Below are 17,706 nucleotides of genomic sequence, written 5' to 3'. Positions count from 1 at the left end.
CCACAAACTTTTGAGCTGACGTCATCAAGTTTTTGGAGGGGATAAGCAAATATTTTTTGACTAAAGATTTATGATGCTCTTTATAGCCTTAAAACATCTGCAACATTTCAAAGCATTCTGGTTAGCAGATTAAAAATTAAATTTCAAAATGTTGTTTTATAATTTTGATTTTTTTTCCAAAAATCTGGACGTTTCGGGTGAAAAGTCGATTCAGAGTTGTAAACTACATGTGTAGGACTATGTTATTTTATACAATTGAAAACCCATTTACTATGTACAATTTTGAAGTGACGTCATCGCATTAGTGGTGGGGATGATTAGACAAATTTTGGTTAGCGTTTTACCATCTACATGATATTCTTAATATACGTACAAAATTTCACAACAATCGGTCGAGTACTTTCGGAGATTATCTGTCTAATAAAAATCCGGAACGGCAGACGGACAGACGGACAGACGGACAGATGGACAGACGGACAGACGGACGGACAGACGGAAATGGGAGACCTATTTCTTCGTTTTCTAGGGGTCATGAAAGATCGAGAAAACGTAAAAGTAGGGAGTCGGCCGACGGACTCGATTACAATGCTTCCTTTGCTTACGCTCGGGAAGTAAAAAGCATGAATCACTTACTTGAGTGTCTAATTAATAAGACGAATAATCCAAATGAACATTACAGTAGCATACCGACGAAGTCAGCATTAAAAAAAATATTCTACAATATTTTTACTTCCCGAGCGTAAGCAAAGGAAGTATTGTAATCGAGTCCGTCGGCCGACTCTCTACTTTTACGTTTTCTCGATCTTTCATGACCCCTAGAAGACGAAGAAATAGGTCTCCCATTTCCGTCTGTCTGTCCGTCTGTCCGTCTGTCCGTCTGTCCGTCCGTCTATCCGTCTGTCCGTCTGTCCGTCCGTCTGTCCGTCTGTCCGTCCGTCTGTCCGTCTGTTGTCCCGGATTTTTATTAGACAGATAATCTCCGAAAGTACTCGACCGATTGTTGTGAAATTTTGTACTTATATTAAGAATATCATGTAGATGGTAAAACGCTAACCAAAATTTGTCTAATCATCCCCACCACTAATGCGATGACGTCACTTCAAAATTGTACATAGTAAATGGGTTTTCAATTGTATAAAATAACATAGTCCTACACATGTAGTTTACAACTCCGAATCGACTTTTCACCCGAAACGTCCAGATTTTTGGAAAAAAAATCAAAATTATAAAACAACATTTTGAAATTTAATTTTTAATCTGCTAACCAGAATGCTTTGAAATGTTGCAGATGTTTTAAGGCTATAAAGAGCATCATAAATCTTTAGTCAAAAAATATTTGCTTATCCCCTCCAAAAACTTGATGACGTCAGCTCAAAAGTTTGTGGAATAAATCATATCTAAAATGTACAAAATATGATGAGTCTGTACTTGTGATCTATCACTCCATTCATATTTTTTGGATTTGCATATACAGGGTGACTCAAAAAAATTAATGAATGCGTAAATTTATTTTACTGATTTACTCAGAAACTACAAAACCGAATGCTTTGAAATCTTGCAGATGTTTTAAGGTTCTAAAGAGCATAATAAATGTTTAGTCAAAATATATTTGCTTATCCCCTCCAAAAAATTGATGACGTCAGCTCGAAAGTTTGCCGAATAAATCCTATCTAAACTGTAAAAATATGATGAGTCTGTATTTGTAATTTATCACTCCATTCATATTTTTTGGATTTGCATATACAGGGTGACTCAAAAAAATTAATGAATGCGTAAATATATTTTATTGATTTAATCAGGAACTACAAAACCGAATGCTCTGAAATCTTGCAGATGTTTTAAGGTCATAAAGAGCATAATAAATGTCTAGTCAAAATATATTTGCTTATCCCCTCCAAAAACTTGATGACGTCAGCTCGAAAGTTTGCCGAATAAATCATATCTAAAATGTACAAAATATGATGAGTCTGTACTTGTCATTTATCACTCCATTTATATTTTTTGGATTTGCATATACAGAGTGACTCAAAAAAATTAATGAATGCGTAAATATATTTTATTGATTTAATCAGGAACTACAAAACCGAATTCTTTGAAATCCACTGCGAAAAAAAAACATAATAGGCATGCAGTCGTCACGTTTCCGACAGCGAGGGAAGTACTGTCTAAACTCTTTAGACCAATTTTCATTTTTTTGCACTTTGGTTTAGTCGGAAATGAGCCTAATAGTTGCTGTTTTATGGAACTCTATGTATTTATTTTGACACTTTTTTAGAAAAACTTAATGAAATTTTTGAGAATATAGCACTTTATTTTATTTCCCTCATTTATAACAATTACTTATTTTCTCTATAAACGCTATCATTTTTCGCCTGCGATCAATTGTCGCATGCGACCAGTTGTACTTGCGACGAATTGTGTTGCCATGAATTGTGACTGCGACCAGTTGTCGCTACGACCAATTGACGCTGCGATCAGTTGTTTGCGATCAATTGTCGCGCGACGAATTGACGCGGTACCCTTTTCTAAACTGCAAAAAACATCTTTTTTTTTGCAATTTTTTGTTGCAGTAAAACTATTTTAGGCATTTTCTTTTTAAATAATGTCGCAATGATCTGTGAATCTGTCACAATGACAAATTATCTATGCTGACAAAATTAAAACATTTGTTTGCTTGATTAAAAAACTGCGTCTAACAATTCTGATGTAATAAATGAAGTACCAAAGTGGCAATCCAGCTCAAAGCAAATGTCAATCAGGCTACTGACAGACAAAAAACTAAATCATCAAATCAGTTTATCCAACTTAAAGAAAAAATATCAAAGCCTACTTTACTATATAAAGATCGTGAAATGATAATAGCACGAAAATTATGTTCGGCTAATGAATAATATTCCAGTATTTTAATTAAAATTCATTTGCTATGCGATGCATCGATGAACAAAAAATCTGCAAGAATTGTCTGATGTGGATATGGTATCGGTGAGAATTTTTATCCATTTTTCGTGTTTGATGCGCAAAGGAGTTCTGTCGGTTTTTTGTTTTAAATTAGTTTGTTTAAGTGGTTTATTTTTGTTAAAAATAATTTGGTTTCGGACTTACAGTCAAAGGTGAGTGTTGTGATGTGCCCATGAAAGCGGAGTCTACAAAGATCGGCACAAAAGGAAAGAAAATCAGGATTTATAGTGTTGCTGTTAAGCTTTATATTCAATGTATTGTGCCTTATTTATTCAAATATTCTTTTGTTCCAAATTGATGTCAAAATACGGATATAGGGGGAGAAATAGCTATATTGTACAAATCGTTACTTAACGACTTGATAAATATGTTTGTTTCAACAAGGACTCAAACGTTAATATGTCGTCAGATATATGTATATTCTTTAAAACTGGGTTTTGTGGCTGAAATAATAATATTAATAATAATAATAATAATTTATTAATAGGTCGAGAAATTGAAGAATTGAAAAATTGAAAAATTCCAAAACTGAATAATAATCGGTAAAGTGAGTAATCGAAAAACTGAGAAATCGAAAAGCCGAAAAATCGGAGTCCAATATCCAAAATTTAAAAATTCGAAAAATTGAAAAACCATGAACGAAAAATTTAAGTGAATGAAAACACTGAAATATTTTATTTTTATCCAATAACGATTAAATTACAGCGATAATACTGCATTAGTGCATTTATCGATAATTTGCGATAATTTAGTTTAAAATTTTTATTTTAAGAAAAAGAACAATTATAGAAATTACAATTAGAATATAAAATTTTACTGGATACTGATGATGATGGATGATGGGCTGTTCATGCTGCTTTCATCCATTATTGCGCCTCATATTGAAAGCAAAATCTTTTAGAATTAGAGCCAATTCGGATACGGTAGTTTCCTTGTTCAAAGTATATTTTCTTTCATCGCAAAATTGTTGAAACTGTTTCTATAGAGAATCTCTGGACTTTTTTGTATTCACTGGAGTTAGTTTATTTACTGAGGCGTCTATCACTTGCCCAGTATTTTGCCCAAAACGAGAATCCATTTTGAAATATTTTTTTTACGAACAAAACTGTTGTTGACGAATCACTTTAGATACAAATTCAGTGCAAACGTGATGAACGTCAAAAAACTTTAAAGAAAAATTAATTTTCAAATAAATACAGGATTACGTTTATTTGTACTATCTTAATTTTTCTCAGGAAATAGTCTTCTAAAATACCCGCTCGTGTATGTCAAATTGTCTCCTAATTTGTTTGTTAAAATTGTTGACAATTTTACATGCACTCGGGATATTACTACTGAAAATCCAAAAAATTGAAAAAGCCCTATACTGAAAAACTGAAAAACTGAAAAAAAATCAAGAAGTCGAAATAGCAGAAAATCGACTAATTCAGAATTTGAGAAATCGAAAAATCAAAAATTTAGCAGAAACGTCAAAAATTGGAAAATTAAAAAATTGAGAAATTTAAAAATCGAAAAATTGAAACATCGGAAAATTAAGAAATCGAAAAATTTATTTTCTTTTGTTTGTTTCTCTTTTTAATGTTTGTACATACTTATTTGCTTATAAGTAATTTTAGGTATATTATAAAACTAAGTAAAGGTATAATAACCGTCAATAAACATTACATTACATTACATTACGAAATCGGAAACCTGAAGAATCGAAAAATTGAAAAATCGCTAAAGTTAATTATTAAAAATTAAATCCAATTTTGATTTTTATCTCATTACGGACATCCTTCACGTTTTACGCATCACTGCAATTAATAAAATTATTCAGTGGAGTTATCGTTATTGTTTTGTGAAACATTTAAATTTCAGAATTGTTTGGAAAACATTTTTACTTCCCGAGCATAAACAAAGACCCTTAGAGTACGAAGAAATAGGTCCCCCGTTTTCGTCTGTCGATTCGTCTGTCCGTCTGTCTGCCATCCCCGATTTTTATTAGACAGATAATCTCCGAAAGTACTGGGTCGATTGTTGTGAAATTTTGTATTTATATTAGGAATATCATGTAGGTGGTAAAACGCTAACCAAAATTCGTCTAATCATCCTCACCACTACTGAGATGACGTCACTTCAAAATTGTACATAGTAAATGGATTTTAAATTCTATGAAATAAGATAGTCCTACACATGTAGGTTACGACTTCATATTGAGTTTTTACCCGAAACGTCCAGATTTTTGTAAAAAAAATCAAAATCATAAAAATTTTTGCCAATTTAAGCTTATCCCCCCCTAAAAAATTGATGACGCCACCCCAAAGTATTACTGAAAAATTGCTATCTTAAATGTGTTAAAAAAGATGAGTCTCTACTTGTGATTTATCACTGCATTAATATTTTTTAGATGTGCTTATACAGGGTGTCTGAAAAAATTAACTTAGTCATTAATTATTACTTAAATCAAGAATTGCAAAACTGAATACTTTGAAATCTTGCAGGCGTTTTACAGCTATTGTAAGCATGGTGAATTGTTAATCAAAATAAGTGTGTTTATTGCCCCAAAAAAAATGATGACGTTATCTCAAAATTTTGCCGAATAAATTTTACCCAAATTGTGCAAAATATAATGAGTTTTTACTTATGATTCATGATAGCATTCATATTTTTCTCTGATCGTATTAAGAACGAGTCACCCCATTTTCCCGAAAATGTGAAAATACAAACGTTTTTATTTAATATAGATTATAATAATGATATTCAGAACATTTTGTCGATTGTAGCGTATTAGTTAATTGTTTTGATCCTCTGTTTTGAGGATACTAATTTCTACGTGACATTCTTCCAATGTATAAACATAAAAAATTGACAATTTTGACATTGAAAAAAGAAGAATTGTAAAAACACAGAGAACCCAAAAAATTAAAAAAATAAAGACAATAACAAACCGAAACGAAAAATTGAAAACTTATGTAATTGCAAATCGAAACAGTATAAAATCTAAAAATTGAAACATTTAAAAGTTGTAAAATCGATAAGCTGAAAAATGTAAAAGTTGCATGTAGTAAAAGAGAAACCAAGAAAAAAAAAATTAAAAATTAAAAAGATGCAATTCGAAAAACTAAAGAAACATTGAACAGTCGAATGAATGGAGAAGTTATAGAATAAAATAAAATAAAATAAAATAATAAATAATTATTACATATTTAAAACGAAAACTAGAAAAAATTGTAAATCAAAAACTGAAGAAGCGAAAAATTGAAACTGAAGAACCTAATTTTGAAAAAAATAAACAATGAAAAAATTCAGTCATCAAAAATTCAACTTCAATTGAAAACAAGAAAAATTATAAAATCAGGACTTTGAAAGTGCGAAAAATTGAAAAAATACAGAAAGTAAAAAACTCAAACGAAACGTTGAAAAATCGAAAAACTAAAAGTCAATAAATTGAAAAAATTAAGAAAATATAACATCGAAAGGAAAAATTGCAAAGGTAAAAATTTAAGAAACAAAAAAATGAAAAATTAAAAAATTGTAAATCGAAAAAGTTAAAAATTGTATAATCGGACTTAAAAAATTGAAAAAGTGTAAATATAAAGAAATTAAAAACCCGAAACGAAAAACTGAAAATCGAAAAGCTGAAGAAATGAAAAACTGACGAGTCCAAAATTAAAAATTAAAAATCGAAATATTGAAAAGTCGAATAAATGAAGAAGTTATAAAATCTAATGATTGAAAAATAAAAAAAAAATTTAAAGAAAAAAAATAAAAATTTTTAAGATCATTATAATTATTGTACATGTATTTAAAACATTCTTCCCATGTATAAACATAAACACTTTCAAGTTGTTTTTATCACGCTTTTATTAGCTTGGGTTGTATGTATCTATGTATGTATGTAACGGAATCTTTGAGCTTAATTTTCATCGGTTTCTAAAAGTCTGATCATCTTGAAACTTTGCACACGTCTCAAGGATCGATGACAATGCAATAATTTGATAACAGTTTCCCATTATCCTTATTAGGACCGCCAGGATTTATAAATTCTTTTATGGATCCTGTGTAGTGGAGTAAAAGAGATAAAGCTAGCGCGCCATCTGCGCATGCCTGTAGTATCTGGTTTACTCTTCGTTGTAATAATTATAGTCTTGATTAAAATACAAATAACGGATATTAAATGAAAAAAACAAGAACGGACTTTTAATTAACTAAACGTGTGCAAAAATGGCTGATCGCATCTTAATTGTGTCAGTATATACCACGGTTATCTCTCTCCGTGTCGATTATACCGATCTATACCGATTATTTCTGTTTCAAGGACAATTTCTGCATAGCTTTGGTTTTACAGTCGGTAAAGAAGGAATTAATTATAATTAAAACATATCTAATCATGAATTCTCACCAACTTAAATAAAGATAACAAATTTTGATTCAGAAATACAAACATGGAGGAAAATTAACTATTTGGGGGGTAAAACTAACCACAATGATGAATTGTGTCCCGTTGGTCCGTGAGGGCGATTGATTTCGAACTAATTCCCGTTGATCGATCATACGGAGACCACTGAGTGGTTCTTTCTAGAAAAATCTAAATAAGTAATTAATTCCCCAATTTATGAATTTGTCGCAGACTAAAAAATGAAAAATAAATAATAGTTTAAAAAACTAAAAAAACACGCTTTTATTGCTAATCGAACTAAAAACTAGAAAATAATTTTTAATGACAGAGTTTAATATTACAGTAGTAGAAGATCAAACAATCAATCATAATAAATCACCTCAAATTAAAATTATAATAAAATTTAAGTTATTAACAGAATAATTCAATTCAGAGTAAAAAGCGTGGGGTGCATTTTACTGCGGTTCATAACTATCCTCTCATAGATAGTTGCCAATAGAATGATTGTAATATTTAAAATATCAAGCACCCCACGCTTTTTACTCTGAATTGAATTATTCTGTTAATAACTTAAATTTTATTATAATTTTAATTTGAGGTGATTTATTATGATTGATTGTTTGATCTTCTACTACTGTAATATTAAACTCTGTCATTAAAAATTATTTTCTAGTTTTTAGTTCGATTAGCAATAAAATCGTGTTTTTTTAGTTTTTTAAACTATTATTTATTCTTATCGAGGATACCAAATAAAATGTAGTATTTTATTCAATAAACGGACGTCAGAGCAATAAACAAGTCCGGACTGTCGGCATTGTCATCCGGTTATTGGAATTCGTAGAAAACAGGTTTTAGTTTAGTTTGTGTTTCACCGTCACGTCTACAGGTTGATAAGTGTTATGGCTATTTCTCTTAAATTACTAGTACTATACAGGATGTTCATTTTATCTGTTCACGCCTGACAATTTTTACATACGCAACATATTATACACCCCAGATACGACTTTGTCCAATTTATTTTTTTTTTTTAATTAGCAATCATAGCAATCACAGAAAAAAAATGACAAAGATGTCAATGCCAAATAATGTCAAAATTGAAAAAATTAATACTCAGTTTGTTTTAAAATGGCCCGCTACAAAAATGTAATGCGAAAAAATCATAATAGCCATGCAGTCGTCACGTTTCCAACAGCGAGGGAAGTACTGTCTAAACTCTTTAGACCAATTTTTTATCGATGCGTTTTTTTAGTTGATAAGTTAACTTACTCCTATATTTGTGGTTTATGAGTCTGCCTTGATTTTTGTCACAATTATTTTACAGAATTGTTGGCGCATAGATGATATTTGTGTTACATGTAAGGACTAATTTTTTTCGCCAGAAATAAATAACACTCCGGTTAATAGAAAAAAAAGATCTTTATTGCCTGCCACTAGTTACACGACTAAAATAAAATCTTATCGGCTAAAGTATATAGATACTGTAAATAAAAACAGAAATACAATTCGGTCACGGTCGTCCTTTGACCTCCCTGGCGGTGGCTCCTCACCATCTGGGGCTTCTTTGGATCCTGCGTAGGCGACGACGCATTTCGATTCATAGTTTGCTCCGTATGGCCTCACACTACCTAATCCTTTACGTCATATTAGTATATTAGTTTTTCATAGAATTTTTTCTTATTTCCGCGGGTTCGATAGTGCATATATTTGTATTACGTTTATAACCACGTTTAGTTATATTTTCACTATAAAACAAAATAATTTCTACAAATACAACACAAACATTTCTCACATACACTTCAAACAAATAAACCTCACAGACTAAAAACTATCGGTTTACAAAAATACCCCAAAGGGAGGACACTTCCAACTTATAATCCACACCTTCCATAATTACCGTTATCCTCAAAGGTGCTTGAAAATAAATGTCCCCAATTTAAACAGTCAGACGTCTGTTTCAATTTAAATATCACAGCGTCTTGAGCCAAACTATCCACTTATGTAACATTTTCGGATGGTTTATATTTCCAAACAAACCGAAAAATTTAAATCAGGACTGCCTCTTCCTGACTTCCCAGCGTATTTTAATCGACAAGTCATAAATAATCCGACTGAAATAAATCAACAAGCTTGGTTTCCTTAATTTCCGCTTTCGCGTCTCGTGATCAGCGTTTGTAAACACAGTCTTAATAGACCGAGAAATTTATTTTAGAGTCAGGACGAGCTTTTATTGTGCCATTATTGAGTCATGCTACCTTGACGGGCATGTGTAGGTTGTGCGAAGCCAAAATAGTGCATTAATGCGATTATTTTCACGTTATATAATTCGAATGAAGGAACAACGGCTAAATTTTTACCATCTTACCATCGGATTCTTCGTCACACCAACTGCAGTCACTGGCGTCCAGCTCTTGCAAGCACCTCAAACAGAAGGTGTGCAGACATGGAAGGACTTTCGGTTCGACAAACAGTCTTCTACACATCGGACACTTAAACTTCCCTTCATCACTAACGAAATTACAAATACTCCTCGCTCTTGGACTCGTCGCAACCGATTTCTTTGGAGTATGCGGTGCCGACTTGGACCTGTCATGACTGATCTTCGTCTCGACCGACTTCCGTTTTGACCCCACTTCTTGACTCTGCCTTCGTCTGGCGAAACTTCCAAAGATGTAAGACATTCTGTCTATTTCCATCATAGTCTGCAAAAGAAGCAAGTGAAAGTCGCTCGTAAAACCGTAATAATGTGCTCAAATTTCAATTGCGAAACTATTTCGAGCTCTTTCGAGTTTCTGGAAATAGAGTTATTGATAGAGGGCTGACTGGAGTTTATTAACACGCAGAAGAATCCAAAAAAGCGAATGCGTTTTGCGCCCCATTTGAAAAGACTGGAGTGAATTTGAACATCTGCAGCTCGTAATTTAGTGTCGGGCTTAAATACCGTTTATAGTTTACGGGCGAACCCCGAACGTTCGAACTTGACCTCATTAAGGGGTGGTTTAAAAATAAACCGCAGCTGGGAGAAAGAGGCACAATGGAAAGACGTGTTTGCGTAAGACGGTGCTGGGATTAAGTTAATTCAGACAATTTTTGAATTTTTGACGACTGTTGAGTGGACTTTAGCCTGGTCCAATAATAATGAAATATGTAAAAGTCATTTAGAGGTTAGATGTGTCGGCTTTCAGTTGAGATGCTGATTTGCGTTAAAACTAGGTTTAATGATAAACTCAACTGAATACAAAAATGGAGGTGAGAAGTTTATGGCATTTGCTGCCAACAATGTAATTATTTTTTTTAATATTAGCATCAGCAGTAGAAAAAGGTCTTTAAAATTAAGGACTTGTCACTTTCACGTTTTCTCGACGTTTCATGACCTCTAGAGTACAAAAAAAGAGGTCCCGGTTTCCGTCTGTCTGTCTGTTGATATCAGAATGTTCCGTTTTTTCATTCCCAAATTTTTCAGTTTTCCGTTTTTTCAATTTTTCGATTTGCAATTTTTTAATTTTGCAATTTTTTCATAATATCATTTTTCATGTTCCAATTTTTCAGTTTCTCAATTTTTAATTTGTCCATTTTTCCACTTTTCAAGTTGTTGATTTTTATTTTTCAGTTTCCCGATTTTTTTATTTTCATTTTCTGGGTTTTATATCACAATTTTTCGCTTTTTCATTTTCTTTATTTTTCCAATGTTTTTTTAGATTTTATAATTTCTTGTATATTAAATTTTTCACTTTTTCTTAATTTTTCAATCTTTCGATTTTCCAGTTTTTAAATTTTGCAATTTTTGAATTTCCAATTATCCGATTTTCAGATTTCTTTAATTTTCATTATTTCAATTTTACAACACATATTTCGTTTTTTCGATTTTGCACTTTTTCGGCTTTTAATCTTTAGATTTTTGATTTTTGCTTTCTTCAATTTTTCAAGATAAATTTTCAAAGTTTCCATTTCATGCTGTTTCGTTTTTCATTTTTGATTTTTCAGTTCTACAATTTTGCATTTTTCCATTTTTTCGATTCGAAGAGTTGAAAAATTGAAAAATCGAAAAATTCAAAATTAAAGAAATTAAAAAACCCCAAAAAATTAAAAGATTAAAAGTCGAAAAATGCAAAAAGTTTTGAATTCCAATAACTGAAATATGGAAAAATTCAAAAATCGAAAAATTAAAAAAATGAAAAATTTAACAAAATATAATTATTATTACTTATTTAAAATGAAAACTAGAAAAAATGCAAATTAAAATTTTTTCAATTTTTCAATTTTTCTATTTGCAATTTTTTTAATTTGCAACTTTTTGATACTACAATTTTTTATGTTTGTTGATATTTATTTTTCAATTTTCCGACTTTCTGATTTTCATTTTCTCATTTTTTCATTTCCTTTATTTTTCCAAAGATTTATTCGATTTTATAATTTCTTTATTAAATTTTTAAAATTTTCTTTGATTTTTCAATTCTTCGATTTTCCGATTTCTTTAATTTTCAATATTTCGATTTTACAATACATATTGAGTTTTTTCGATTTGGCACTTAAGTTTTTTAAGTTTTTTGGTTTTTAATCTTTCGATTTTTGTTTTTTTTGTTTCTTTAATTTTTGAACTTAAATTTTTCAAAGTTTCCGTTTTATGCTCTTTCGTTTTTTCATTTCTGATTTTTCAGTTTTACAGTTTTGCAATTTTTCGATTTTTTTGATTTAAAAAATTAAAAAATTGAAAAACTGAAAAGTCAAAAAGTTAAAAAATCCTGAAAAAATTAAAAAATCGAAAAACTGAAAAAAACGAAACATTTTAAAATCGAAAAATTGCAAATCGAAGAACTGAAGAAACTGAAAAACTAAAAACCGAGAAACTTAAAAATGGAAAAATTATAGAATCGTCAACATTGTGAAAGTCGAAAAATTGAAAAATTAAATACAGAGAAATTGAAAAATTAAACAAAGGAAAAAAATCGAATAAACGTAAAAAGCTTTAAAAATTCAAAAATCGAAAAATTGAAAAAGCGAAAAATTTTAAATTTATAATTATGTACATATTTAAAATGAAAACTAGAAAAATTAAATTACAAATTAAAAATTGAAGGTGCAAATTGAAAAATTGAAAAATCCAAAAATTGAAAAATTTTACATTGAAAAAGAAAAATTAAAAAAATCAGAACACTGAAAAACCGAAAAATCGAAAAAACACTAAAATACCGAAACAAAAAATTGAAAAATTTACAAATAAAAACTCGAAGAGTTGCATGTAGTCAAAAAGAAAAATAAAAAAAATGCAAATCGAAAAATTTATGAAACGAAAAATTGAAAAAATTGAAATTGGAAAAACAAAACATTAAAAAATCGAAAAATTGTAAAAATAAAGGAAATAAAAAACCGAAACGAAAATCCGAAGAAATGAAAAACTGAAGAATACAAAAACTGAAACATTAAAAATAGAAATAATGAAAAGTCGAATAAAATGATGAAGTTATAAAAATCCAGTGATTCAAACATTAAAAAATTCTAAAATCGTAAAATACAAAAAAGTGAAATATTTTACATATATTTATATAATTAGTATATATATGTTTAAAACGAAAACTAGAAAAATTGTAAATCAATTCAAACTGAAAAATTGAAGATAAGAACTCGAAAAGTTGCATGTAGTAAAAATGAAGAAAAAAAATTTAAAAATGGCAAATCGAAAAATTTAAGAAACGAAAAATTGAAAAAATTGAAATTGGAAAAACAAAAAAGTATAAAACCGGAACATTAATAAATTGAAATATTTTAAAAATAAAGAAAATAAAAAACGAGAACGTAAATCTGAAGAATCGAAAAACTGAAGAATCCAAAACTTGAAAAATGAAAAATAGAAATATTGAAAAATCGAGTAAATGAAAAAGTTAAAAAATCCATAGATTGAAAATGAAAAAAATTTAAAATCGTAAAATAGAAAAAGTGAAAAATTTTAAGCATCATTAGAATTATTACATATTTAAAACGAAAAGTAGAAAAATTTTAAATCAATTGAAAGTGAAAAATCATGAATCTGAAAAATCTCAAATTGAAAAAACTAAGAATTAAAAAATCCAATAATTAAGAAATTTCACATTGAAAACAAGAAAAATTATAAAATCAGAACATTGAAAGTGCCAAAAATTGAAAAAATAAAGAAAACAAAAACCGAAATTAAACGTTCCAAATCGAAAAATTGAATATATGAAAAATCGAAAAACTGAACACATGAAAAACTGAAAAATCGGAAACATGAAAAATTCAAAATTGAAAACTCGTGAAACTGCAAATTGAAAAACTAAAAGATCCAAAAGTTGGAAAATCGAAAACTGAAAAATTTAAAAATAAAAACTGGAAGAGTTGCATATCGTAAAATTGAAGAAACAAGAAAAATAAAAATAAAAGTTGAAAAACTGCAAATGGAGAAATTATAAAATTGGAACACTGAAAAATCGAAAATTGTAACAAAAAGAAAAGGCCGAAACGAAAAATTGCAAATCGGAAACTGAAGAAATGAAAAATTGAAGAATCGAAAAACTGAAAAATTCAAAATTGAAAACTCGATACATTGTAAATCGAAAAATTGCAACATTTAAACACTGAAGAAACAAAAAAATGAAAAACTGAAAGATTGCAACTCGAATAATTGAAAGAATGGAAATTGAAAAAACAAAAATTGTAAAAACAAAGAAAATAAAAAACCGAAACGAAAACTGAAGAATCCAAAAATTGAAAAATTAAAAATAGAAATATTGAAAAGTCGAATAAATGAAGTTATAAAATCCAGTAATTGAAAAATTAAAAAATTCTAAAATCGTAAAATAGAAAAAGTGAAATATTTTGAAGATCATTATACTTAATTATTACATATTTAAAACGAAAAAAAAATCTAAAATGAGAATCACAAAAAAATTATAAAAATCGATAATTAAAAAATATCACTTTGAAAACAAAAAAAAAAATCAGAACACTGAAAATGTGAAAAATTGAAAAAATAAAATAATCGAAAAATGAAACACATGAAAAATTGAAAAATCGAAAAATTAAAAAATTAAAAGTTGAAAACTCGTGAAACTGCAAATTGAAAAACAGACATCCCAAAGTTGGAAAATCAAAAACTGAGAAATTTAAAAATTTAAAAATAAAAACTAGAAAAGTTGTATATCGTAAAATTAATGAAACAAGAAAAAAAATAAAAATTGAAAAATTGCAAATCGAAAAATTATAAAATCGGAACATTGAAAAATCGAAAAAGTGCAACATTTAAAAAATGAAGAAACAAAAAAATGACAAATTGAGAAAATTCAATTTGAAAAAACAAAAAATTGTAAAAAAATAAAGAAAGTAAAATCTGAAGAAGTGAAAAACTTAAGAATCCAAAAATTGAAAAATTAAAAATGGAAATACTGAAAGGTTGAATAAATCAAGTTATAAAATACAATAACTGAAAAATTAAAAAGTCCAAAAATCTTAAAATAGAAAAAGTGAATTTTTTTAAAGATCATGAATTCACTGAAATTATTACATATTTGAAACGAAACGAATAATTGAAAAACAAAACATTCTAAAAATAAAAAAAAAATAAAAAAGCGAAACGAAAATCTGAAGAAATGAAAAACTGAAGAATGCAAATATTGAAAAACTAAAAATAGAAACATCGTAAAATAGAAAAAATCAAATATTTTAAACAATCACTATAATTATTACATATTTAAAACGAAAACTAGAAAAATTGTAATTCAATTGAAAGTGAAAAATAATGAAACTGAAAAATCTAAAATTGAAAAAACGAAAAATTAAAAAATCATTGAAAAATTTCACATTGAAAACAAGAAAGATGATAAAATCAGAAGATTGAAAGTGGAAAAAATTGAAAAAACAAAGCAAATGAAAAACCGAAACGAAACGTTGCACATTGAAAAATTGAACATAATGAAAAACTGAAAAACCGAAAAATTGCGAAAGTAAAAATTGAAAACTTGTGAAAGTGCAAACTGAAAAATTTAAACATCCAAAAGTTGGAAAATTGAAAACTGAAAATTTAAAAATGAAAACTAGAGAAGTTGCATATCGTAAAATTGAAGAAACAAGAAAAATAGAAATAAACATTGAAAAATTGCAAATCGAAAAATCGTCAAAATAAAGAAAATAATAAGCCGAAACGAAAAATTGCAAATCGAAAATCTGAAATAATGGAAAACTGAAGAACGCAAAAATTGAAAAATTAAAAATCGAAAATTGAAAAGTCGAATAAATGAAGTTATAAAATTTAATGATTGAAAAATAAAAAAATCTAAAATCGTAAAATACAAAAAGTGAAATATTTTAAATATCTTTATCTAATTGGTACATATATGTTTAAAACGAAAACTAGAAACATTGTAAATCAATTCAAACTGAAAAATTGAAAATAAGAACTCGAAGAGTTGCATGTAGATAGATAGATAGATAACAAATAGATATTTATTAGTTCTGTGCTGCTTAGTAAATTAATTCTAGTAGTGCCTAGGTCGCTGCTTTTTTAGAAGGTTTCAAATATGTAGAAAACAATGTCTAAGTAGTTTAGAATCCTGAAAATTAACTCGATCCGAAAGCCTAATTTTGTTTTCATTTAGATATACATATTTGTATCAGATTTGTCGGAGTCCGTTGTAAACTATTCGCTGGGATTTATTTATAAACTGTAAACTTTCTAAAATATCTAAACTGAAATGTATTTTTAACCACAATTCTTAATATATTTACCTAGACATTTATTCTTAAAAATATTGTGTATTCAGAATGTACGTACCAAAAAATAACACGTGTTTACCTTTCAAAAATAAAACCGTGCACTTGCTGGTTCACCCCAACCCTCAATTATTTCCAAAAATTAGCACCACTTCCGGGTCAAGCCGAAAATTAGCCAAACCGAAAACCACGCGTTAAAAATCAAGGATACATAAAATTACCTCCAGTCAGACGCGACACCTCGACTTTTCCTTTTTCCGTTCGTACATTTGTCTTCTCGTCTCGTTTATTTCTTCGTTTTCGTCCACCACACACCGATTTATACGCCACACAAATATTTTTGTGACGCCGGGCGTCTCAACGCCTCGCCACTTCGGCACAGACTGATGTAGCGTTTATATTTATTTTCCTCCCGTGTTGTGTATGTAGACATAATTTAACATGGAAGTGATATACGAGGTCGTTCTGGAGAGAATTTGAATGACTTTCGACATGAATTGAAGACGAACTTCAAGCACGACTTGACAAGAATTATAGCCGCGAAAAGAATGCTTTGAGTTCTGTCCAAACAAAAGTATTTGCGTTGAATGTTGTTTTAAGGTTTCAAGTTTAGAATAACACGATTGTTGCGCGTTTGAGAAAGGTTTGGATTAAATTTTAGTGTGCGCGGATCGGGTTTATGATGGTCGTTATTACTTAACGGGTCTGTCTGGTATAGTACAACAAAGGGCTATAATTGTGCGTGGGGGCTAAATTTAGGTTTGCGTTTCTGTGGAGTTTATTTGCGGGGGGAAGTGTTTTCTTAGTGGTTTGGAGAGGATTGTGATTTGTAGCCACAGGAGTCGGTTGTCAGACAGAAATGTTGTTTTGGAAATGTTTTCTCCATCATAAATAAATATGTTTTGTTTTAGATTTCGAAATAAGTTAAACGGTTTTGTTGTGGCGATTGCTGATATTTGGTCTCTTGGGTGACACAGTGAAACGGTTGTCTGTCCTTCGCAACCCATCACAGTTTTTTTATTTTTTTTTCAAAATGAAAACAGCAGAGACCTTCAACACTTGTTTAATTTCCGATGTACTCCTATTATGTTCTAATGTTTTTTAAAAACAAAACAAGAGAAGTTCCGAAGCTACCTTTAACTTCTTAAAAACATCAAGGGTTAATAAGGGTTCTTAATTTTTTTTGTAACAAAGAACAAGGTTTCTATAAATGATTATAGGGTCCAAGTAGATCTTGAAAACGTGCCGCCTGTCAGTTTTAAATTTTACTAAATGCCCAAGGACGCATGACAAAGACCACACTCATCTGTATATCTGGTTGCCTAAATGCTTAATATCTTATTAAAAAATAAAACTAATTCATTACAACAAAAGAAAAAAGTTGATTGCGGTTAAACATCACAGTAAATGTTGAAAATGTTCACCATTTGGTTCAAGGCACATGTTCACTTTCTTTTTAATTTCAAAAATGTTCTGTAATCCTTTTGTCAATACTAATTGTTCAATTTGATGTTGCAGCAGGAACTCCTAACTGCTGAGGAAATCTGCTCAAGTCGTCTCAAATGATCAAGAACTTCCTCAGAACACAGTGTGATGTTGCAGCAGAAAGTTGTGTCCGATGTCGCTCCAACAGCAAATGGTGATAAAAT

At 29.3% G+C, this 17,706-nt stretch overlaps 1 protein-coding gene across 1 annotated transcript in view; it reads right to left on the bottom strand.

Annotated features, from left to right (window-relative positions):
* LOC135130391 (E3 ubiquitin-protein ligase TRIM45) overlaps window positions 1–16,539 on the bottom strand; it is a 36,767-nt gene extending 20,228 nt beyond the window's left edge. The window contains exons 1-2 of the mRNA XM_064057767.1: window positions 16,279–16,539; window positions 9,702–10,038 (exon numbers count right to left, since the gene is read on the bottom strand). Of these exons, the coding sequence (XP_063913837.1) occupies window positions 9,702–10,035 (334 nt within the window). The 5' untranslated portion in view covers window positions 10,036–10,038; window positions 16,279–16,539. The remainder of the gene's footprint in view (window positions 1–9,701; window positions 10,039–16,278) is intronic.
* Window positions 16,540–17,706: the final 1,167 nt, after the last annotated feature.

This window comes from Zophobas morio, unplaced genomic scaffold (genome assembly GCF_036711695.1).
Source record: "Zophobas morio isolate AGI-343-1 ecotype UQ-CSIRO unplaced genomic scaffold, CSIRO_AGI_Zmor_V1 ptg000017l, whole genome shotgun sequence".
Classification (NCBI taxonomy): domain Eukaryota; kingdom Metazoa; phylum Arthropoda; class Insecta; order Coleoptera; family Tenebrionidae; genus Zophobas; species Zophobas morio.
The sequence above is the reverse complement of the archived record's forward strand: the minus strand, read 5'-3'. Positions and strand labels throughout refer to the sequence as shown.